Source organism: Paralichthys olivaceus, chromosome 14, assembly GCF_024713975.1.
Source record: "Paralichthys olivaceus isolate ysfri-2021 chromosome 14, ASM2471397v2, whole genome shotgun sequence".
Taxonomy (NCBI): domain Eukaryota; kingdom Metazoa; phylum Chordata; class Actinopteri; order Pleuronectiformes; family Paralichthyidae; genus Paralichthys; species Paralichthys olivaceus.
The window spans coordinates 1,224,051-1,249,332 of NC_091106.1; the positions used below are offsets into that span (position 1 = coordinate 1,224,051).

A 25,282-nucleotide genomic window follows, 5' to 3' on the forward strand; every position below is an offset into this window, starting at 1 on the left:
AATATTGCACATGAGATATATATATATATATATATATATATAGGGGGTCGATTCAGATTACTGTGCGTGTTTGTACAAAATGAGCAGTTTTAAAGTGACCCTGACAAACAGTGTAAGTACACAGGAATGATACTGGATGAGAGGAATTATTATTACACTGTTTTTACATGTTTGTTAAAAAGTCTTATGGCTGTTGGGACGAAGGACCTTCGAAACCGTTCTGTCTGATCCCAATTTGTCCTTTGATTCTCGCTTTAAACAAATTTCTAGGACCAACTTTTACTTACATAATACCTCAACAATCAGTCATGTACTGTCTCAAAAAGATGCAGAAACACTAGTCCATGCCTTTGTCACATCCAGACTTGATTATTGTAATTCCCTATTATCAGGCTCGAGCAGTTAGTCGTTGAAGACCCTGCAGCTTGTCCAAAATGCTGCAGCATGTGTCCTGACAAGAACCAGGAAAAGAGATCACATATCTCCTGTATTAGCTTCACTGCACTGGTTTCCAGTTAAATCAAGAATAGAATTTAAAATTCTCCTCCTCACCTACAAGGCCCTTAATGATATGGCACCATCATACTTTAAAGAGCTTATAGTACCATATCGCCCTACTAGAACACTGCTCTCCCAGAATTCAGGCTTACTTGTCCCTAAAGTCTCTAAAAGTAGAGTAGGAGCCAGAGCTGTAAGCTGTCAAGCTCCTCTCCTGTTGGATCATCTCCCAGTTTCAGTTCAGGAGGCAGACACCCTCTCTACGTTTAAGAGTAGGCTTAAACCTTCCTTTAAGATAAAGCTTATAGTTAGAGCTGGTCCAGGCTTGTCTTAGACCTGCTTAATTATGCTGATATAGGTCTAGAATGTCAGGGGACATATAACACATGGAGCTTCTCTTTCCTCTTCTACCTCCTTATCACATCAAATAAATTATTGTCTCATCAATTCATGTTACTGACTTGACTTCTTCCCCGGAGTCCCTGTGCTCTATCGTTTGCAGATCCACATCGGGGAATATGATGATGGATCGCAAATCAGAGATCATGATCATAATGGTGGATCCTGTATCATGCGGTGGCAGCTGATGGTATATCCTGATCGTGGTGGCTACTGATCGTGGACTATGATTACAACAAGACTGCTTGACATACAATATGTCTACTCAGATACTCTACCATTACTGACAATAACTCCTCAATTCATTTACCTTCCACTGTGTTACAAACTGTTTACTCTAACCAATGCTGTAAGTACTCTTATTTCTCTGACGTTCTCCATTACACATGGCATCTCTTGTACTTTTGTCCGTCCTGGGAAAGGGATCTCTCACATGTGGCTCTCTCTGAGGTTTCTACATTCTTTTTTCCCTGTTAAAAGGGTTTTTGGTGGTTTTTTCTTACTCTTGTTGAGGGTTAAGGACAGAGGATGTCACACCTTGTTAAAACCCTATGAGACAAATTGTGATTTGTAAATATGGGCTATACAAATAAAATTTGATTGATTGATTTTGTAACATGCTGCTGTCCGCATACTCAGATAAATAATTACTAAAAAGTTAGCTGAAGAGTTTCTCACCCATTTCTCTCCGCCCAATCCAACCAATCAAGACAGACTGCCTCAATTGGCTCCCCTACTCACCAACCCACTCTGAGTCTGGTTCTGTAGGAGCTTCCTTCAAGTTAAAATGGAGTTGTTGTTTTATTTAAATCAGAATGTGAAGGGTTTGATCCTCTGCTCCTTTTGTCTACATTTTGAAGTGTCAAGACAATGGACACAAAATTGACACAAGTGTAAAAATGAGGGACAGAGAAGCACAAGGCTATATAGGCTATATGGCTCCCGGTAAAATTTAGAATAGAATTCAAGATCCTGCTCCTCACTTTTAAAGCCCTCAACAATCACGCCCCCTCATATATCAAAGAGCTGATAACACCTTATTATCCAAGTAGATCACTTCGTTCCCAAAACACAGGCTCTCTAGTGGTTCCAAGAGTCTGTAAGAGTAGAGCAGGAGGTAGAACATTTAGCTATCAGGCTCCTCTCCTATGGAACCAGCTCCCACTCTGGGTTCGGGAGGCAGACACTGTCTCAGCATTTAAAGTAAAACTAAAAACCTTCCTCTTTGACAAAGTCTATAGTTAGGGCTGGATCAGGTGAGTCCTGAACCATCCCTTAGTTGTGCTGCTATAGGTTTAGACTGCTGGGGGAACTCCCATCATGCACTGAGCACTTCTTCACTTCCCTCTGTCTCTCTGTCTCTCTGCCCCCCCACACCTCTTTATTTATTTATTTATTTATTTATTAGTTTTAACATGTCATCATGTCAAAGTGTCACTTTGTCCTCCCATAGTCCCTCTGGCTCTTCTCTCTATCTCGTTTCAGATAACTCCGGCACCGGGACTACAGGACCACAACGACCACCATCCCCATTGTCTTCATTTATTACAAGAACTTAGCAATTTATTAATATATCTAGTCATGTTGTAGATCTATACTTTGTTATTGTTATGGTTAGCCTTGATTTTGATGGTGCCAAATTGTTACCGGTCTCTCCCTCTCCACCTCATCTCTCTCTTCTCTCCCCCTCTCTCCACCCATCTCTCCTTTCCTCCCCCCTTACTTTTCTTTCCTCACCCCAACCGGTCGAGGCAGATGACCGCCCACATTGAGCCTGGTTCTGCCAGAGGTTTCTCCCTGTTAATGAGGGAGTTTTTCCTCTCCACAGTCGCCTGTGCTTGCTCATTGTGGGAACTGTTGGGTTTCTCTATGTTAATATTGTTTTAAGGTCTTGACCTTTAAATGTAAAGTGCCTTGAGATAATGTAAATTATGAATTGGCGCTATATAAATAAAATTGAATTGAATTGAATTGAATATATAGATGCACCGGATGAATGTTTGTGGACAGGATGGGACTTACAACAAAGGTGTCATAGGAGAACTTGTGTCTGTGGAGGAGATGCTGGAGGAAGTTGGAGCTCTTATAGCTGGGGTCTCCCCACGGCATGGCTGAACACACCGGACACACCTGTAGATACAAACAGAGCTTAGCTTAATTAATGTCAAAATTCTGGGTCAAAACCTCATGTGCAACTGTATTAGACAGTGAACTAAACATAACACATCTATTTGTTTGTTGGGTGTTTTTTTTGTTTGTTTGAAAGCAAGATTACACAAAACCAAATGAATGGATTTCCTGTAAACTTGATGGAAGGATGTGGTATGGGTAAGGAAAACCTTTGCTGCAGATTCAGTTGAGGGGGTGGATTGCTTACATAATCAGAAAGGGTGGTTTTTTTCAACATTTTCCCACGGAATACTGCTTGGATCTTGATGACTGCTCAAAAAATGCAGGGACCATTTAAATCACACATCAGATCTTGATAAACGAATGATTCAGGTTGAACATTTTTACTGATGTACATTCTATAATTTGTTGAGAACAAATGGTCAATGGAAACCAAAATCGTTAACCCATTGAGACCTGGATTCAAAATCATAGTGAAAATCAAAGGCAAAAACTGAACTCACAGGGTGATCCATCTTGCGTGACTTTTATCACAGCAACTCATAATGTTTTTCAGCAGTGTGTATGGCACCCACGTGCCTGTATGCACACCCGACAACGTCTGAGCATGCTTATGATGAGTTGGCGGGTGGTGTCCTGGGGGATCTCCTCCCAGAACTGGATCAGGGCATCAGTGAGCTGTACTTGGAGGCGTCGGATGCACCGATACATAATGTCCCATAGGTGCACAATTGGATTTAGGTCAGGAGAACGAGAGGGCCAGTCAATGGCATCAATGCCTCCATCATCTATGAACTGCCTACACACTCTGGCCACATAAGGCTGGGCATTGTCCTACACCAGGAGAAAACCAGGGCCCACTGCACCAGCGTAAACTATGGCAATCTCTGAGGATTTCATCCTGGTACCTAACAGCAGTCAGGGTAGTGTTGGCTATGACATGGATGTCTGTGCGACCCTCCTGCCTCCTCAGACCGTCCCCCACCACCAAACTGGTCATGCTGGATGATGTTACAGGCAGTGTAACATTCACCACAGCTTCTCAAGACTCTTTCACACCTGTCACATGTGCTCAGTGTGAACCTTCTCTTATCTGTCAAGAGACCTGCCACTTCTGGTGTTCTCTGGCAAATGTCAGTCAAGCTGCATGGTGCTGGGCTGTGAGCACAGGTCCCACTAGAAGAGGTCGGCCCCTCATGGGGTCTGTTTCTGACAGTTTGGTCAGAAACATGCACACCTGTAGCCTGCTGGAGGTCATTATTTAAGGCTCTGGCAGTGCTCCTCCTTTTCCTCCTCACACAAAGGAGCAGATACTGGTCCTGCTGCTGAGTTAATGTCCTTCTACAGTCCTGTCCAGTACTCCTTGTGTAACGGCCAGTCTCCTGGTATCTCCTCCATGCCGTTGAGACTGTGCTGGGAGTCAAAGTAAACCTATGTTGTATCTTAATGTTTTTCCGTTGTGTGTGTTTTGTTCATATCCTTTATGTTTCTTGAACTGCAGACATGTGACTGCACATATGTGCCATTCTGGAGGAGCTGGACTACCTGTGCAACCTGATCGGGCTACAGATGCTGCCTCACGCTACCAATAGTGACAAGAACAGTGGCATGACAAAAAACTACAGAAGACTTAGTCAGGAAGGATAAGGAGAGAGCAGCTGTCAGTGGCCGCCACATGCAAAACCATTCCCTTATTGAGGGTTGCCTAACTTTTGCTTCTCCATTGCACTTGTTGTCACTTTTAATTTGCACCAGAGTAGGTGAAACTTTTTCATTATTACTTGTGCTTCTTAAATGGACAGATTGATATCCCTGAAATTTAACTGGATTGCTCATATACTGTGATGATTAAGTGTTCCCTTAATTCCCTTAACCCCTTAAGCAGTGTACATGGGCACAGATAGGGAAATAATATATATGAGTGTGTGAAATGTGGTGCGGCTTGATTTAATTTGAGGAGCTATGGCCTTGGGTAGAGGTATATGCTCCACTGAGTGTCATTATAGTTTGGTTCTGTTCCTCAAGGATCCAAATCTGGGTTTTTAAAGTAGAAGTAGCATCTGTCTTTCTTTCAGTCATAGTGTACATTCATAAATACACCACCTTTTACCCTAGGTATGCAAGTGTGTGAGCACTTGTGTAAGGTGTGTTTCCATTGGGTTGATCTGTCTAATACTGGACCCAGTTCAGCTCATGGATCCAAGATCACAGCTCTGGGGAACCTAAATTGGCTGATGAGCCAGTCATCATTATGGTCCAGAAAATCTTCATGTTCACTTCTATTCGGATAGGCCTCTATTGGTTCCAGTGCATCCATCATGCAGCATTACACAAGTGTCACCGTATTTACTTTAAAAGAAATCAGATTGATTGATTCACACCATGCGAAATGGTTCTTGACAATTAGTGGCTTCAGCCAAGGACACTTCAGATAAGGACCCACCTAAATTACTCCAGATATACTATATGAGTGAGAAGTCTCTTACCACTTTATTAGGGTCATTACGGTGGTTGTCCATACAGTGCTTCACCAGTTCCTGCTGATCCAGGTTTCTGGCCCCACAGAATGGACACACAAATGTTGACCGATTTGGAATATTGCTACATAAGAGAAGAGAGAATTATGACTCATACTGTACACTTTGGACACATGTATATGTGAGAATATGAAATGTTTTATCATCTATAATGGGTTTATATCATTGCTCTACACAGAGTAGTTACAGCCTGTGTGCACTGCGTGTGGTATGTACTGTAGGTTTATAACAATAGCATGAGATTTTCTGTCAAGATCAGATAAAAGATAAAGGAGGATGTTACAGCACCCCTTATGGCTGGGACTCAAAGAAGCTGTAGTTTGTGTTGTTTTTTGCAGTGTACCTTGGTATAGGCTGGGAAGTGGGTACCACGGGGACAAACTTGGGACAATTGGCTATCTGCTCCTGTACTTTGGGACAGGAAGCAATATGGGACCTCATCTTTACCAGAGCCACCTGAGAACAGTTATGACTGTTTATCAATAACAATTATTGAAAATTATTTAAAAAATTAAACAGTTAGCAGTTTTTAGCAGGATCTTTGTTTCCAGCACTCTGAATTTTACTAGTGTTCATAAAAAGTGTATAAAAAGATTCCTTTCTCTCACTAAAAATAAACAACAAAACAGCAAAACAAACATGCTTTCAGACATACAGTAAACTGCACAGATCCCCCGTATTTTCTCTGGAGGAGGTGCATGTGTTGGCAATTTTAAGGTGAGACGTGGAGCAGTCAGACGTTGATGTGACGAGCAGGGGATCTCGAGCAAGGGGGGGTTGATGACATTTCTAACATGCAACAGATGCAAATATGAATAAAACTAATATGTAAATATCACGTGATTGCTGCAGCAGATAAAAGGCTGGATAAAAGTGAGGGGGTATTTGAGTCCACAAAACATTTTTTGAGTTTCAGGGGTAAACAGCGTTGCAGATATTTCACAGACCCCTCCAATGGCATAGTGGTGAGTAGATAATGAGGGAATTTTCAATTTTTGGTGAACTATCCCTCGAGCCTCTGTCTGCTGCACCAGCTGCACCGGCTGTTCCACCTCTCGCCTGAATAATGGAGGATTTGTTGCTGTCATGAACACGTGATTGCAGAGAACCTCCCTCTGTGTTGTGCATGTGTGAAAGGCATATTCCAGGTCAAGTGAGGACCCAATTCTCTTAAACATTATAGACAGCACCATTTTGTTTTACTGTATATAATGGAAAAATAAAATGTTGTTTCTTCTTGTACCTTCTAATATTTTCTAGCAAAGTCAGTTACAAAATGATGATTTACTTATAGGTAAGTAATTAATCATCTACCTTCTTGTTACAACCCCTGCAGGGTGCTTTGTATGAGGCCAGCTTTTTCTCCACACTGGAGGAGCGCTCCACTTTCTTGGGGTCAAAGGGCACACGACACAGAGGGCAGAGGGGCGAGGTCACCTGAAGACATGGCTGCAGACACTCCCCACAAAAACTGGAAGGGCAGACAACAGACAGCAGGGGAAGAAATGTAAATTGTTGTTGGATAGATGGAAATCTGAGACGCCCTCCCCAAAACTTTTCTGATAGGGGGGGGGGTCGCTCTAAATAGCTTTAACCCGACAGACGCCTGAATAACTTATTACTTGAATCACTAATTTTAGTAAATGTTACAATATTATATATAATATATAAGTTATCACAAATTCCATCAAAAGTTACCAGTAGCCCAGTCATGGTTTCGTTTCACCACATTAGCAGCAGAGGAGAAGAAATAGAAGTAGTGTTTTTTTCTTTTTGCTGTCTTCAATTACAGAAAGTCACCATTGACTTGATTGTAAATGGATGACCTTGATCTTAAGTTGCCCATTTCCTCCACAGCAAGCCCTAATTCAGAGAAAAAACATATTCCACTTTCTAACTCTAACCCTAACTGTAACCCTCTGGAACAGATGTTTTTGTTATTTTGGTATTGTAGCCTGTTGTCTGTCATAGGAACCCACAGAGTTTTGATCTGTGTACTGACTGTCAGCTTGTTTTCTGGACACTTTTGCAGAATTGTGCCCTTGGTTTGACTGGGAGACCTGTGGAGGGCCACACAGACAGACTACCTCCTCAATACATGATGTCATGATCCATGAGTACCTTCTCACTATTGGTATAAACACCAGGAGAAGGATGGAGCCCAGGTCTCCATGGATGTGGGTGGCATCTTTACCTCAGCACTCCATGAAATCTGTGTCTGACTAAATGTTTGTCTCATACCCAGTACATGACAAACAGTTTGGACAATTTTTTAGTATTTTGAATGATCAGCAATAGAAATAATTAAATAATTCACCATATTACAGTATATATGTATATATTTGTTTTCTTGTGCTTATTAAATAAAATATGACAATTAACTCTGCTCCCTAAATACAGGTTCACTCTCTCATTGTCATTAGCATGCTGCCCCACTCCAACTGATTGCTACAGAGCGTTGGTCACCTGTTTGTTTATTTATCTTATTTTGTATTAATATTGAATGTATTGCCTGTCCAAACCAGACCATATTTGACACTGCATTTCCCTACACCCTAAAGAATATACATGGTTTGCGAGATATGCATTCCACATACAGACAGACAAATAGAAAGACATTTGTGGAATCAGTAGGTAAATAAATATGAAGTTTACATTGATTAAGTCACCATGTATGTTTTTGTATTTTATTATTAACTATTGTTTTCTGAACAATCCAAACATTATGAAGGACTGACATTACTTTTTTACCTTTACACTGGCACCATTTTTTATACAGAATGCTGTCACGAGTTTCCCCTTTAAAATTCAGTTCATAAAAGCTGCAGTACATGATACTTGTTGAGAGCTCGAGCTAAAAGATAATGTACAAGAAATCCACAGGTAAATCTGACTTCAGACATGCCAGGTAATGTGTAAAAGCTAAGGGCATATCTGTAAAATAAATTAATTTTGAAAGTTAAGATTATAACTGCGCATTAACACAAAATGATTGATGTGGAAGTATAAATCTACTCGTACACTGTTAGACATCGTTTCTAAATGACACCAGATAGTCTATAGTACTGTTAATCTGATTTAATTCAATTATTATATTATGATTGAATCATTAATGTTACATGTTAGATGTCACAGAACATCTGGATACAGGAGCCTCCTGTTGCTTTAGAAAAGTTCCTATGTGTTTCCAACCAGAGGATAGAGGTGAGTGAAGTAGTGAGCAGGAGTCACAGCTGTATGACAGTATCAGTGCTACACGTTCTATAGCAAAACAACACACAGCACATCATAGACCCTGATGAAAGGACAACCCACTGCATGTGCGCACACAGTAACACACACAAACAAGTAGCTACTTTACGTGTGAGCACAGCTGGCGATGCTGACGGGTTTATGGTAGACCTCCAGGCAAATGGGACATGAGAACTGGCTCTCGATGCCCTCAGTCGGGGATGCCGGTGAGCAGGAGCCGCTGTTGGGCTGCTGCTGCTGCTGCTGCTGCTGGCGGAGCTGGGAGCTCGCTGAGACAAAGCTCCGAAACATCGCCATCATGGAGCCGGAGAGGATCCGCAGCTGTCGATAACAGCTCTCTTCCCGAGAGAAGAAGCTCTCCAACTGTTCAAACTGCAGGTTGCTAGTGCATTCTTCGCATTTTCATTATTTGTCGAACAAACATGATGGCTACTCAGTGCAGTCACTATTAAACCATCTTCACCACAACAAAGCGTTAGAGTACTCTCCCTCGGAAGACATGCTGGAGAAGTAAACATTGGGCGCGGGCTTGTTGATGAGTGTCAGCTTGGTGCTACGACGGTGACCTGGATAAAATCCCCGATTTATAAACTCGTGCAGAGCATGTGAGGCCACATCCACTTGGTTGTCAGATTAGCGTTTATGAAAACTCCAGTTAACATTTGCGAATAGCACGAGAGGCTACAACAAAATCCCCATGCGCTGAGCTTTATGGGCATTGTAGTCCCAATACGCATGAGCAATCTGCCTTGAACTACAATTCCAGAGTCCACTTCTCAGCTGTTCCAGCACACAGGGATATGAAGAAGCAGATAAACTGGCAAAAGCAGCAGTCACAAAATGAACGGTGGAGGTCAACACAAAATTATCAAAATCAGGGATAAACAGCAGAGTGTGGAGGAAAGCAATTCAACAGTGGCAAAGACACTGGGATAGGGCAACTAAAGGAAGAGACTAACCTTCACTCCGGAATAGAGTGAATGTGTAGTGTAGGGGCACAAGATGGAAAGAACAGAGTATTGGGCATAGTAGCCTTAACACTACACCTCTCATATGATAGGAAAACATCTGACGGGTATTTGCGACCAATATCAAGAACCAGAAACAATAGAACCCATCCTTACATCATGGAAATCTACAAGAGCTAGGAAAGAACTGATGCAACAACTATGCAAAACAGGACCAATAGAGAACACTGTTAATAGCATATTAGAGTGGAGAGTGTCTGCAAGGGAGGAAACTGTTATTTAGATTTTAAAGGAGACTGGACTGGACAGATGACTTTAAAATAAATGGAAACTGAGTAAGAATTATAAATTGAAAGGGTATCGAAGCACTTTGGATGCCAGCTGCCGTAAAACCTCATAGAAGTAGAAGAAGAACACAGGCAGAATTCCGGAGTTTCGCATTATCAACATTTTAATTATGTCTTGATAACAAATTAAAGCCCATTACTCGAACGCAAGATGAAAAAACTTTGCCATTCATGTAGAACACATGTATGGCACATTTTATTCTGCCTCTGTCTGCTGCACCAACCCTCACCAGAACAGATTTCTGTGTTGTTGTGAATGCGTCTGAGCAGAGAATATCCTGCTGCACTGTGCATGTGTGAAAGGCAAACTCCAGAGAAACTCTGGACCCAATTCTCCAAATGTCCACCGGAGGTCTTGTCTAAAAAGGCTAGACTGATAAGGGATAATACATTTAGAAAAACTAATATTAAAATGATCTCACAGTGATTTTGACCCAGTTGTTGGCCACTGCAGTAGTTTATCTGAGTATGTAAAAGAAGCCATGTTCAATACGGTCTGTGAGTGTTAGCACACTGCCTCACATGTTTGTGGCATTGTCGTTAAACAGATGACCGTGATGCTGAATGCACTGGAGGCGGAGGCTCAGCTGGCACAACTGGTGGAACATCCAGGTCCTGGTTTTGGATTTGATTTCTGTTTTTAGACTCTCCAGACGATAAATGTAAAAACATACCCGGTTACGACGGCCCATTAAAGGTTGGGCTGGTGAATCTTTCCATCTTTTGTTTCATGCCTATGACTGATGTCTATGATTTAAAATTGTTTCGGATTAGGTGAATCATGTATCCTTAATAAGCAGTTAACCAACTACATTGATTTGACAATATGTTTTGTGTAAACTAAATGACCTGTGCTCTTTGACCAGATATATAACTGTTAGCTAAGCTTAACCAATCAGCTTGACCTAACTCGTTTTGACCAAACTGTGGTCACAGAACAAAGACATACAAGGACGCACACACCAAGGTCAGCACTCGCAGTTATATTTTTTATCAACATATTGTTTGTGTGCAGAGGACGAGAGAATGTAACAGAAATGGAGTCCATCTGGAGGATGAGACTTGGCCACAGTGGTCTGAATAGTACATACAAATAATGAACAAACATGCTGAACATGCTACAGACAGAGGAGTTATTCAAGTCACAAGAAACAGTGGAGCATGAAGTTGTAGGGTACAGGCATAGACTGTAAATAAAGGGTACAGGGCAATTTTCTGATTTTTAGTTAACGCCGGAATATCTGATGTATACTCCAATCCAGAAGGTGGCAATGTACTTAAAAGCTGTTTACCAACCGCCGTCAAACAGAAGGAGAAGAAGAATTAAAAAGTAGAAGAAGAAATGTTTTAACTTACGTCATCAACAAGTGCCGCGTCTCAAACACATGACGTTCGCTGTTGTCAACCAAAAGTCAATGTAGTGTAATAACCAAAACCTTTTAAAACGACTATTTCCGTGTGCGAGCAGCAGATCACGTGCTTCACAATGTGCCAGGTGGATGAAGACTATCTTTGCGAGCTGGACCGCGCGGAGGTGCCCAGGTAGGAACCACGTCAAGAGACCACTGATCCTCTGTGCTGCCGCCATGTGTCCTGTTTACGTGTGGGTAACAGCGGGTGGTCTGTATTTATACTGCACTTTTCTCGAACCACTCGAAGCGCTTTGGAGCACAGTTTGACCATTCTCACGTTCATACAGTGCTCACTCACTCACTGACGCTGCTCCAGTACAATGACAACAAATTACTTGCTGATTACAAATAAATCGCACTTGCATTACAATAACTACTAAATATAAATGTAGCCAAAAGCAAACTAACTGTGGAGCGTTTGGACTTTTTCCACTCTCAGATGACTCAGCCCTGCGCATCAAGAACATCCACCTTCATATAAAATAAAAGCAATGAGTGGAGGATACATCCAATAAAAAACATGTTCGCTTACTTTAGTCCTAAAAACACAGAATCGGCATCTACCTTGTTGAAGGGGGTGATGTTTTCACATGACTAGTCATATTACTGGTGTGTGCTGTGCATTGTTATGATCACTATGTATACTCTCAAGTGTAAACAAAAGCAATTTCCCTTGAGCTGGCCATGTGTGTATTACTCATAACACCCTGGGTCTCCTATCAAATATAATCATCTGTCTTTGAAGCTTGCTATTAAGTATGCATCGTCTACCTGTATGACAAAATAAAAACGTTTCATGAAAATGACGAATCTGCTAAAAGCATCTGGAACACAGATACAGAAAAATATTATTAATTAACCTGATCACCAGTTAAGCTGGAACACCGGGCCACCCGTCATTCAGAGTCTTGTGGAATGTAGGAGCCAGGGATCGAACCACCAACCTTTTGGTTAGTGGCCCACATACTCTAGTCCACATCATGAGCTGTCTATCATGGTGGAAGGTCAAGTGGATCCATGGACTGTCATGGCAGGCAAAGTGGGCGATTGCTCCATGAATCAAGACAGCAAAGAGACAGTTAACTGACTGCCAGAACATGTGGAACAGGTGGTGGTACTTTAACTCTGCGACTCAGATTAGTCTTGTAAAAGAAACCTGGAGACAATAGAGGCTCAATACATTTTCATGTTTGTTTACAAATGTCATCACATACATATCATAACATATGAATGCAAGATTAAGATGTTCATTTTTCCTCCATTTATTCAGTGTTTTCAAGAAATGTGTTAAATGCAAAGAGGCGAGTGCAGCTGTTGTCATCAGAGCAGGAGATACCTACTGCAGGTAAGGCATCCAGCACTCTGCACTGTTCACCTGCACATGTAAAGCGTCCTTCGGTCTCTTTAAAGGCAAAATAGAAATTCAAGTTATTATTATCATTATTAATAAGGAGAGAGCAATTGTCTGTGGCCACCACATGCAAAACCATTCCCTTTTTGGGGGGTTGTCTCACTTCTGCATCTCGCACCTGTTGTCACTTTCATTTCCATCAAAGCAGATGAAATTGATTCAAAATCACTTGTGCTTCCTAAATGGACAGATTGATATCCCTGAAGTTAACTGACTTGGCGTTATACTCTCAGTGTATGAGTTTGATTTCTTCATAGAGCTCAATGATCATCGGTTCAGGATTAGTTTAGCTACTTTGATATAATACCCCCCAGGTCTGAATTTGGGTTCAAAATTATAACAGAAGGCAGATTAGGAATAACAGGCTGTATCAAATACAACATGTTTCACTAAAGTTGAGGTTGTTTGAGAATTTACAGTTCTTTAGTCATGACTAGTCAATAGTTTGAATCTGCCCCTAACTTACATAGTAAGTTGTTTTCAGACACGTCCTGCAGAGGATCTCCACAGAATATGGTCCGGACTTTCTCCACAGTTTGCCTTTTACACATACACAATGCAAATGCGCTGCTCAGACGCATTCACAACAGCAACAAATCCTCAGAATTCATCTGAGGGGTGGTGCAGCGCACACACACACATCTCCTCCGGAGAAAATGAGAAGCATCTCTGGAGTTCAGTGCAGGTCTGCAAGCAGCTATAGTAATACCAGTGTTAACACAAGAACAATGTTGCATGAGGGTGTGTGGGAAGACTGGTTTGAACTCGGGGATTGCTAGAATTTTTCCAGCTGTGTTGTTGGAGCTGGGGGGTTGCTGAAAGAGATTATTTTACAACATTTACATGGCTTTTCAAGATGTTACTGTGTTTAACTGACTTTGCTCAAATCATTTCTCTGTCTGTGTTAGGGGCTGTTTCAAGGAATACTTCATTCACAAGTTTAGGGCCATGCTGGGCAAAAATAGGATAATTTTCCCTGGAGACAAGGTAAGCAAAGAAGAAACTCCACTGAGCTTCACTTAGAAATTTACATTTACATTGCTTTGTATGGTAAGGCTGACAGGGACTTTGTGGTCCATATACTTGAATGGCCACAAAGGTTGCCATGCAACTTAAAAATTAAATGGTAAGGCCATAGCTTCATCAACATGTACATCCTAGTTGTCATTGGATGGCCACAGGAGGACACATATGCCACTGATGTCATAAAACCCTGAGACTCCAAAAGCAAATAAAAGAGAGGGGGTGAGGATTAGTGAGTGTCAGAGCCATGATCCAAGATGAAACGAGGAGCATCCATGAATACATCAGGAAGATGCCCCCCCCAGAATGATTTGCTCAGAAAGTGCCACAGGCTGCAGAATATGGAGGATGAGGAGGCAGAGAAAATATCATGGAAGACGTGGTGGTTGACAAAGAGCAGAAGAGGGCAGTCATGATAGAGGTAGCGATCCTGGCTGGGTGTTAAACAATAATGATAATTATCTCAAAATAACTTTTCCTCAATAGGAATATAAAACATGGTAGATACGTCGACAGAACTCATTCCATCCATGTTTTGACAGACAACACAAACAGCCAATGTTAAAGCGAATAGCACGGTGCCAAACCAATCATGTGTATATTAGGTTAGGTTGACACATACAGCAGCACACGTGCTAATGTGACAAAATGGAAAATGATGACAGAATATGTTAACGAAAACTCAAGTGACAGCATTACCGAAGAAGACACCCTAATGGACACAGCCCAAGACTCAAAAGACGAAGACATTGTTGAAAAGAAGGCTCAGAGGAATCCTGTAGTGGGGCGATATTTTGTCTATTTAAAGTCCAACAAGAAGCAGAGTAGCGTGCACTGCAAATTGTGTTGAAAGCATGTTCCCACAAAAAAAGTTTTATATCTGAAGCAGAAATTACTGAAATAGTGATTTATATCATGTAGAGCTGTCAACGAATATTCTAAATTCGAATATATATTAGAATATTTTTAAAAAACGAATATTCGATTGTGAAAATTAATATTCGACTTTGGAAAAAAACACATCAGTGGCTGTTTTGCGAGTGGGCGCACTGCATGACGGGCCAGGCCGCAGGAGTTGCACTTGCACAGCGTCACTCACTGCTGAAAGTGAGACGCGACCACGGTTGTCAGGCGAATGAATACAAATTTGGGCTGGTTTCGGATCGGTTCAGAGGGGTTTTGTAGCCGAAACACGGGCACTTCAGATCCTTCTCCCTGCTCCTTGTTTTAGTTTATCCTCCTGTTATTGACATAATGCGCATTGTGCATGCGCATATATTCGAATGGTTCGAATATATGTTTTTTTAGAGTGAATATTCGAACGACATTTTGGAACAATTTTGACAGCCCTAATATCATGATATATATTGATATAGACTGATGTGAAAACAATTATCTTTTAATTATTGCCCAGCCCAATCTTGTACCATGGGATGGAAGATCAAATGGAATAGGAAACATGAAGTCCATGTGGTAATAAGTGTACTCTCTGTGGTTGATACAGCATCTGAAGTGTCTGTCCAGAAGAGTGCAGTACAGTTACAGCTAATATACTGAGCAGAACCCTCAGCCGATACATTTAGATCAGTCTGTATGATTATTTGAATTTACCAGATACAGCAAAGTTTTCCTTTGTTGCTGGACCCCTCTTCCTGGCTTTTCTAAATTGTAGTGTTTGTGCTTTGTTTGTAGACTTCAATACTTAATTCTCAACTCTCCTCTCTCCTAACAAAACATGACAAAGTTCACCCCCCTGCAATTAATCTTCTGAATATGTTACACAAAATTATTTTCATAGACAAAGTCTACAACTGTGCAACAGCTCAATAACTGTGAATGTCCTCTGCTTGTAGGTGCTGTTGGCTGTATCTGGAGGTTCTTCGTCCTGTTCAATGCTCAGTCAAGTCCAAGAGGTAAAACTTTTTTCTCTCGGTCGAACTTTTTGTGTGAACTTGACAGTGCACAGGTGTTACTACGAATTTTTTTTTTAATAGTTTTGGTAGACTTTCCTTTTTGAAAAGAACTCCAGTCATCCACATGGCTATAGATGTTGCTGCTGTTAATACTGGATATTGGCCTGCAGAGATCTCTGACCTCAACCCATTCACACCTTATCAACAACATCAAGTGTTGGAACTCACTGACGCTCTGGGGCCTGAGCCGGAGTACAGACTACACTGGCCCTGAGAGTTCAGTACACTGCAACACGCGGAAATAAACAAAACATATGCAAATTATGGAAATATCTTCATTATTTTACACATGCATGGCATTTAGAATATTCTGTAAATACTAACAGCAAAACAAAATGCTAATAACAACAAAATACTTACAACACAACATAAATGTTTTCGAGGGACACTAAAAAGTGATGAACTTGGCTGGGACATATTTTTTTCTGCCATAGTTTCTGATTCTTGAAGTCAAAAGTTGAAGTTGGCTAATATATGCAGGTAAACCAACAGGTTCACAAAAAAGGCTGTTAGTAAAATAGAAGTCCAGGAACATTAGCGTTTCGAAAAAAATCCCAAAATTTGTTAAAGACTATTCCAATTATCCTCTTGAGGATCGCATAGGGAAGCTAGAGCCAATCCCAGCATGTCTTTGGACTGTGAGAGGACGCCGGAATACCCTCGCAGACATAGGAGAACATGCACAGAAAGACCCCTGCTGGATCAGAAACCCTCTTGCTGTGAGTCGCCATTGCGAACCACTGCTCCACTTTTTAAAAATGGAAATTGATCCATTAAAAATTCCTCATCTGGTCCATTTGATTCAGTTGTTTTTAAGAACTTGATCCATTTTCTCTCCACTGCTCGTTGCTGAGCTGTGATCCAGTTTAGATTGCTTTCTAGACCCAAACTTTGAATATTGTGTGGTCCCGAAGTTTAAAATGTAAAACACTTGTCCCTTATATATTTGTGTTTCTTAAATCTTAGATTTATACATTTGTTTGTCTCCCCTTTTTTTTGTCTTTATTTCAATATTAATTCAACTGAAAACTTTTTTTCCTTCTAGGGACTGAGTCAGAATGCTCACAAAAAGTTGAGATTCATACCTGGCATTGTCTACATTGATGGTAAATGAAATTTGGAGTATCTATTATTATTTATGACTTTTGTCGTTTCTGAAATGATTGTGGCCAAAACATTTTCCACTGATTGTGTGTGTGTGGTTATTCCTAGAGGGTGGTGTTGTAGGCCAGTCTGTTGATGAGAGACAGAGGACAGCGGCTGAGCTGAAAGCTGTGTTCAGAGCTACTGGTTTCCCCTTTTATGTGGTGCCCCTGGAACAGGTACATGAAGGCACAAGACAGTTTGACTTCTCACAGTCTGTTACACCCCTCAGGATGACAGTCATTAAATTCATGATGAATGTAAAGCCCCTTCTCACATGCAATTTGTAATCTACCTGCATTAAAGTCACAAGGAGAATCAGAGGTTGAACCTGTAACATAATAATAATGCTGTCAGCATTAACAAAAGATGACTGTAGTTTAAAAAAGAAAAAAAATGTGCTATACAAATTAACTGTTGAATGTGTCCTCCTTCGTCCACTCAGGTTCTAGACCTTCCCAGTTCAGTCATTGTGACGGCCCAATCATCATCATCATCACAACAACAGCCAGCCAGTGCCTACAAAGTAGCTGTGGATCAGTTCCTTAAAAGTAACAGTGGCAGCTGTTTGAATCCAAAAGACCAGGAGCCAACATCACCGCCAGTGGTTCCAGTGGCCCACACACAGTTCCTCCAGCAGCTGATTGTCTCAGCTAAGACACTGACGGCCAGACATGACCTACTGAACACATTAAGGTGTGTGTGTGTGTAAATCCCAGGAGATAAGACACAAACACATGCTGTAATACCCTGTAAATCTGGACACCTAAGGTTATCTTGATAGTTACACATGGTATGCAAAATATAGTATATAGTGTGATTAATATAAAGCATATGGTATAGTGATTTTAGTTTTCCATTACAGTACTTAACCTATTATCCGCTTATTTTTTTCCCCATCGAAACATTAACCACTTTACTGAAATAAAAACACAGTCAAAATCAAGTGCTCAGACACAATCAAGGCCATGAGAAGTAGTATGTGCAGAAAAAATATGGTTAATATTTATCCTTCCCAGTCAAAATGATCATGTAGTAAAAACAATCATGCAGAAAAAGCTCAGTCAATGTTTTTTAATTAGCTCCTTGTCAAACCACTCTGACCCCATTTGTTCTTTTCAAAGGCAGCATTTGCTGGTGCACACAGCTCGTACTGAGGGCTACAGAAAAGTAATGCTCGGAGACAACTGCACCAGACTGGCAATTAAACTGCTCACCAGTATATCACTTGGCAGAGGAGCACAGCTGGCTCAGGACACGGTGTGTGTGTTTAGTTGACAGACTGTGACAAAAAGAATATTGTATTGACTGTTAATCATGGTCCCAAAAATGATGTGCTAAAAAGATGATATCAGATGGCGTATAATTGTGTGTGTGGTTTTTAACAGGGTTTCTCAGACTCCAGGTATGGTGACATAATATTAGTCAGGCCAATGAGGGACTACTCAGCCAAAGAAATCGCTTACTACAACCATTTTTTCAACGTGGCCTCTGTTTTCATACCAAGCCTGGACACTAAGGTAAGTTCAGCCTAGGGCAGTTGATGTTATCCTGAGAGTAATGTCAAGGTTCTGTACACTGACCATAGACAAGGTCTTTTCTCAAATGTCAGTGAGCATTGTAGAGCCATAAGTCTACTAACAATTCATACCATCTCTCCAACACCACTTTTTATATGACTGCCTACATCTGTTCTTAGGAAACTGTTTTATTTGGATGACTGGTATTTCTAACTAATTCAAAATTCATGCACTTCAACAGACTATAGTCTATAATGTAGTCTAAAATTCAAGTTTAAACAAAATTGACAAGATATATAATCCATTCACATATGTGGTCTTTCTGGTAGTGATGCTTTCTGCCGTTAAGACAGAGGTTTAGTGTTATTCAGACATAGCAACACATTTTCAGCAAGAACTGTGTTTTTGCAATATTCTATTAGAGGCAGAGCTTTTTAAACTTATTTAGCTGTTGAAGCTTTAATGATTCTTGTGAGTATGAAAGACATTCACTGCCTATGCTGACCATCCAGGGATACATTCTTGTATCAGTTCAATCATTTAATCTTTAGTTTGAATGTAAATAGTGTTTTTTAAGGGGTGATGAATTAGTTTTTCTTTTGGTGATTTTGGGTTAGACTTGGTCTGAGTGTGTCTGACTTGATCTGCCGGCGGATGCAGGGGAGGAGTAAAGAAAACACAGATGTTAAATTGGACATTTTTTCAGTGAACTGAGAACAGCGGCTGATTTCGCAGCTTTTGTTTTTTTGTTGCAGATGAAACAGATGCTTTTGAAATCCCTGTGTTTTTGCAAGAAGAGAACAATTGACAAAGAAATTGACTTTCGGAGTGAGTGCCCCTCCTCACATGCCGAGTATTTGGTGTTAGTAAATTATTTTTCCAGTGTTCCAGAGAACCCAGCGCCTGCCCCCTCAAGTTCACCCACACGCTTTTGTCTTTGATGAAGATGATCAAAAACACAGTAGTCGTCTGACTGATGCACACCTTCACTCCCTCTTTAGGGTTTTCAAAGGACAGAAACTAACCCCAAACATTTAATGAACTGGCAGCCAAGAACAGATGCCAAACATAAGCCTAAATATGTTTTCTTTTTTATTCAATATCCTATCCATCCTGTTTAATAAATGTTGAACCTGTTTGGCCCTCGACTTAGTCCCAGTTTTTAATTTTGGCCCTCTCTGTGATTGAGTTTGACACCCCTGCTGTAGATGTGCCCCTCTCCCAGTTGGGGTCATAGCCCCTAATGCTCCCACTACCACAGAGATCAAATTGCATTTCACCTTCCACGTCTGTTCTAGCTGTTCTTTCATCCTTTGGTACTTCTTGCCCTCTTCTGTTCTTTGTCCACCATCACTGTGTCCGATTGGTTAGCCAGTAGTCTGGAATCTGAAGTCCCACAGGATTTTAGCTGGTATTTCCCATTGGGATTTAGGCACCTCTAATCCATATTTGGCACATACGTTCCTGTACTGCCTTATGTCCTCTGGTGGTCCACCAGAGACCACCTGAATAGGCAGGTCTGCCACTGGCGCCCCATTCTCTTCACAGATGAGAGCAGGTTCAGACTGAGCACATGTGACACGGGGAGGCCATACACACTACTGAGTCACATGAGTTGCCTTGATGAAATTTACACAAGTTGGATCAGCTTGTGATTTAAATTTTGTTCTGGTATGGAATCAGTGAACTGACACTTTTAGGTCTTTGCACTGGTGTTTTATGTGGTTTAAATCTCGTTCTGAAAAGACTTTGCTTTGGGTCACTGTTGTGTTTAAGATGAACCATCATGCCAGTCTAAGGTTACGTGTACTCTGGTGCAAGGTTTTCTTGAAGGACTTTTCTATCTTGTTATTAGTAAGGTGATGAGGAGTGGACTCATAGTTTGGATTTTTACCTAAAGTATTCAGCTTTTGTTTCTTCAGACCAGAGAATAATTTTCCTCAGGCTCTGGAATGCTTTAAATATTGTATGGCAAACAACAGGCTGTCATATGACCTCTGTTCAAAGTGGCTTCCATCTAGACTTGTTACTACAAAGGCCTGTTTGGTGGTGACCATTGAGATGGTCTTCCTTTTTAGCAGATTATCCTACCTCTGCAGAGGACTGCTGAAGCCCAGTCTGATTCTTGGTCACCTCCCTGATCAAGGCTCTTCTTGCCCCAAGATGTCAGCCTTTGTCCACTCTTGCTACATGTGGACTCTAATCAAGTTCGACATACAACTCAAGGATATTGAAAGCGGAGAAAAAGCCCCATACCACAATTTGAAGCAAAATGGCATGGCAAAGGTTTTGACTACTTAAAATGAGAGCTTTCAGTTTTAAGCTGAAAATGTTAAAACTGGCAATTTTACCAATTTCATGAAAGTCTAGAATACAAAGTATACAGCTGTTATTTTGTAAGTCTGTGTACATTAAACTTGCGAACACATGTATATCCCTAACTGTTGTGTTAACTGTGCATCTGTCTCTGTCTTATAGACAACAGAAAAAGCCAGTATACAGCGACTGACGGAGAGCTTTGTGACTAAACTACAGGTCGACTTCCCCTCTACTGTCAGCACCATCTATAGGTCAGTGGGAAACTGTAAAATCATCTATATAGGGCATGTATTCTGCAGAAATTACACAGTGTAAGTGGTTGAACATAATCATAGTCACTAGATATTTGATGCTGGATATTTTGGAAACAGTATACAGCAGTTAATGTACAAATTTCTAAAGATACATACAGCTTTGGAAGCATGAGGTCATTACAACATGGCTGTTTGTCTTGTAGGACCAGTGAGAAGCTGCAGACGACATGTAAGAACTCCTCCACAGCTGACCTCTCTGACAGGTGTTTGCTCTGTGTGTGTGCTCTGGATACTTCATTAGGTGAGTGTATGTGAAACATCTCATCATCTGCTATAAGGACAATTACAGCAAGCACGCAGTGACTACTGTATGTATATGGCTTTAGAAGAAGGAATTAAGTTAATGTCATTGCTCTTCCAGTAAACATTGTTGATAACTGCTCTTGGTGAGTTCATGAAATGCTTTTTTAGCTCTTAATCTTGTGGAGCTTTTTCCTGAATCTCTATAGCTTGGAGTGAGCTTCCTTCAAAACGGCAGTCTGTTTCCATAAAAATAATGTGTCATAAATTAAATAAAATTTAGTAAACATTGCTGACCCGTTTTTATGGTTAGCAGAGATGATGGTGCTAAGATATTCTGAACTGATTTCACACCTTCCCTTCCTTGGAGTCTTGTACAGGAACATTTAACTATTGACAACTGTAGTTAAACTTTCCGATGGTTATTACTGTGTGAACAACATTTTACCCTCTTCATGTAGATCGTCTCTGAGCCAAATGCAATCAATTAACATTCAGTGTCATGTATAGTAAACATAACTTAATAATTTTCCCATTTATCCACTAATGAGTTTGTGTCTGCAGAGTATTCACTCAACCACACAGAAATACTTCCCAAAAGGCCATTTGTTATTGTTCACTTAACAGGATGCAATATGTGCAGACTGTATGTGAAACATCTGTGAGCCTGTATAAGACTAAGGCAGTGGGTGTACACAGACATGTTGATCACTAGTGTGCAGAGAAAGGAAGGTCACAGGTTTTTTAACAAGCTATTTTTGAACACCCTCAGCAGTGAAGTCTTGTTTGGCTTCACCCCACATGAATAGTCAGTCATTCATGAGTTTGTCCTCTCCCTTCTTTGCTTCCCTTTGTCTCCATCATTTCTTTCAGAGAATGCGTCATCCTATCAGGCTACACTGACCTCAGAGCAGCTCTCCCAGACTAAATATCCTGCCAGGACTAGGAGCGATCGACTAAACCCAGGTACAGTATACATCTATGTCATTTTCATTTGAATCAGAACCCTCTCTGGCTGAAGTTATATGATGTACCGCAGCAGTTTTCTGTGTTTGAGCCTTCTTTGTCATTCAGAGGGCAAATGCAGTGTATAAAGGCAGTATAGTAAAAGCCCACAGCTGAGTTTTGACTTACAGTTGTCAGTTGTTAAAAACCTGTTTCCTGTGTTCCCATTAAAGCTCCAGTGGAGCTAGAGTCAAGTGATCCCTCTGGACAGTGCTGTTCCTCTGGAGGAGGAGAGGATTGTGGGAGAGCTGAGAGTGGTGAAGGCTGCTGTTCTGCCAAGTAAGTGTTTAGATATTTATGTATCTTAGCTGGGCAGTGATTGTCAGGAATTGAATACACAACTGATGAGACCAGGACTAACAACAATGCTAACACATTTGTAAATAAGCCCCTTGTTTAGATGAGGCTCATGAGAAGGTCATTCTCCTTATTTGTTCTCATCACATTATGTCATTTCTGGGGTGCAACTGCAAAAAATGTGCTGTAGCAACAGCAAGCGGACTTCCCTTGGTTCAGTGACCAGATAAATCCTTCTTTCTACTTTAAGACAGACCATTAAACTCTTCAAGTCATCTTCTTCACACTCTACCTCTATGACTATCACTTGTATTTTTGTTCTGCTCTTTCATTACAGGGAACGAGAGGAAACCAATCTGAAGACCCTGTTGTGTTACAGCTGTCACCTGACCATCAAAGATATGGTGAGTTAAACATTCTGGACATAATGAATGGGTGTCATTTCCACTTGTAATGCAACCATTGTTCTTTGTGTGTGTTTATCATGAGTGTAAAATATTTCATTGGAAAAACTAGTTTTGTCTCATACTGCATGTTGTCACGTGCTATTCATTTTTAAGTTTATTTTATTTCTGTTTTAAAGTTTTTGCTGATGAAGCCTGTCATGTTATTCGTGGTAGCCTCTTCTTCCTGACAAAAATACAAATAATTTTGGCCGTGAAGTATAAATGCTCTAGATAACACTTGGGGCAAAGAAAACCTCATAGGTGAACTCTATTATCAACACTGAAACACATTGCTGCTGATAGGAGAGGACAGGCCATGATAATTATATCCTGACCTGTCAGGGAGGTAGTAGCTCAGTCCATAGCGACTTGGCTTGGGAACCAGAGGGTGGCCGGAAGTTGGAGAGGTGCCAGTTCACCTCCTGGGTACTGCCGAGGTGCCCTTGAGCAAGGCACCGAACCCCCCAATTGCTCCCCGGGCACCTTCATGGCTGCCCACTGTTCACTGTGTGGACTGTATTGTGTTCACACAGATGGGTTAAATACAGAGGTCAAATTTCCCCATGTTTGCATGTTGCATGCTGTGTGTGGGACAATAAAGAGGAATCTTAATATGGTAAGATATAGAGAGATGTATGGTTGATGTTTATGATATTTTATATGCAGGTCATTGGCAGCCTGGGGATAACAGGACATGAATGTGTATAAGGGAGATGGAACTGTAATCTCAAGCCAGTGGTGCAGTCAATGTTTCTGTAATTTATAATAGTGTTAAAGCTGTTTTGTCACTTTTGGACCACCCAACCTGCTCCCCTCCCAGATGTGCGAGTCTATTCACGGAACCTGCAGCTATGGGTCAACATGTACATCTCTTCTCAACAATATGACATTTAGGCCTTTCCCAGCTTACTACTCCTGCTATTGCTTTTCCTTTAACAGTCATCAGTGGAGCATCTCCCTCAGTACATCCTGTTAGAGGCTCAAAGGAGGGAAAGAAGGTGAGGAGAATATTTGATATATTTAAAAGATTACTCTTCAACCTTGACTCCACTTGTCGTCTACTGAAGCCAAAAAGGAAACTAGCAAATTGCTTTAGGAAATAGCATTTGTGTGAAACCCACAGTCTCACTAGTGCTTGCTGTTGTAATCATTGAGAAAATGCTGCACATTTATTAAATGATAAATATTTTGAGTGTTAATTCTGTGAAGGTTCATAATCATCCAGGTCAGGAGAAAAGTTATATAATTATCTACAACCAAATCCAGCTGCCCTTGGATACATTGTTCTTGGATATAACTGTTAACATTTACAATGTCATTAAATAATTTAACTAAACTAGGAAATGTAACCCTTCTGTCATCAACTAAGTTGTTATGCTGTTGTGCAGGTCTAAGATGAGGGAGGAGATCAGCGAGTTCCTGCTGGATGACGGTGAAGGAGGCAATTAGCAGGAGGAGGATCTAATGCTGAATGTTCTATATACACATTTAAATTTCCAACTTTTGGTTTGACATTTTAGATGCAGAACATATTAAAGTACCTCTTTTTTCCCATGATGTTAAGTCTTATTCGCCCATTCATAAAAAAGCAGCTTCTTCAGTGGTAGCTCTAGTTGTTGTAATATCATCTGCCTCATTGATCTTTATGGTGTCATGTACAGATTATGTGTGGCAGCAGATCTGTGATGATTTTGCCTTTGGCTTTAAAAATAAAGACAGAAAGTCAGGAGCTTGTTGACAAAACTGACATAGGTTGTTGAGTTTCCCTTGCAAATCCAGAACTGCTACTTTGAAAGAAAGTGTGTGGCGATATAGGATTGAAGACATTTTGGTAGAGCCTTACAGAAAAAACAGAAGCTAACACTGGCCAGGCCATGCCCCAGCTATTCTCATTCAAAACTATCTGTAGAGATAAATAGAATCTAAAACTACGACATGCATCAATGCCACATCTATTATCAATCAAGATGTTCTGTCAAGACATTAAATTGAAATGTTGATTAAACCTTTAGCAGGCAGAGCTATGCACCATCCAAAACAGTGGGTTA

At 40.9% G+C, this 25,282-nt stretch overlaps 2 protein-coding genes and 1 long non-coding RNA gene across 4 annotated transcripts in view; 2 read left to right on the forward strand and 1 right to left on the reverse strand.

Moving 5' to 3' along the window:
* Positions 1–9,520, reverse strand: part of LOC109639875 (E3 ubiquitin-protein ligase RNF166) — a 22,322-nt gene extending 12,802 nt beyond the window's left edge. The window contains exons 1-5 of one of the 2 annotated variants that reach the window (XM_069538860.1): positions 8,926–9,331; positions 6,879–7,035; positions 5,908–6,020; positions 5,514–5,628; positions 2,920–3,027 (exon numbers count right to left, since the gene is read on the reverse strand). In XM_069538860.1, coding sequence (XP_069394961.1) covers positions 2,920–3,027; positions 5,514–5,628; positions 5,908–6,020; positions 6,879–7,035; positions 8,926–9,116 — 684 coding nt within the window. In that variant the 5' untranslated portion in view covers positions 9,117–9,331. Of the gene's footprint in view, positions 1–2,919; positions 3,028–5,513; positions 5,629–5,907; positions 6,021–6,878; positions 7,036–8,925 lie in introns of both variants that reach the window. The other variant, XM_020103563.2, reaches the window with a different exon arrangement.
* LOC138413654 (uncharacterized) lies at positions 9,053–10,848 on the forward strand. The gene is made up of 2 exons (XR_011246064.1): positions 9,053–9,194; positions 10,680–10,848. It is a non-coding gene; the product is annotated as an uncharacterized lncRNA (long non-coding RNA).
* A 513-nt stretch (positions 10,849–11,361) lies between these two features.
* ctu2 (cytosolic thiouridylase subunit 2 homolog (S. pombe)) lies at positions 11,362–24,791 on the forward strand. Its single transcript, XM_020103562.2, has 16 exons — positions 11,362–11,673; positions 12,814–12,888; positions 13,863–13,941; positions 15,831–15,890; positions 16,996–17,056; positions 17,163–17,272; positions 17,539–17,789; positions 18,218–18,353; positions 18,482–18,613; positions 21,092–21,183; positions 21,390–21,487; positions 22,360–22,452; positions 22,665–22,770; positions 23,126–23,192; positions 24,174–24,232; positions 24,623–24,791. Exons 1-16 carry the CDS (start codon positions 11,618–11,620, stop codon positions 24,681–24,683), a joined length of 1,536 nt encoding a protein of 511 aa, XP_019959121.1. The 5' UTR covers positions 11,362–11,617; the 3' UTR covers positions 24,684–24,791.
* Positions 24,792–25,282: the final 491 nt, after the last annotated feature.

Excerpts from the sequence above, each read along its gene's own strand:
- ctu2 (XM_020103562.2), top strand. The coding sequence starts at position 11,618 with ATGTGCCAGGTGGATGAAGACTATCTTTGCGAGCTGGACCGCGCGGAG. Across the intron at positions 21,488-22,359 it reads TGCTCTGGATACTTCATTAG|AGAATGCGTCATCCTATCAG; the intron begins GTGAGTGTATGT and ends CATTTCTTTCAG. Across the intron at positions 24,233-24,622 it reads GCTCAAAGGAGGGAAAGAAG|GTCTAAGATGAGGGAGGAGA; the intron begins GTGAGGAGAATA and ends GCTGTTGTGCAG.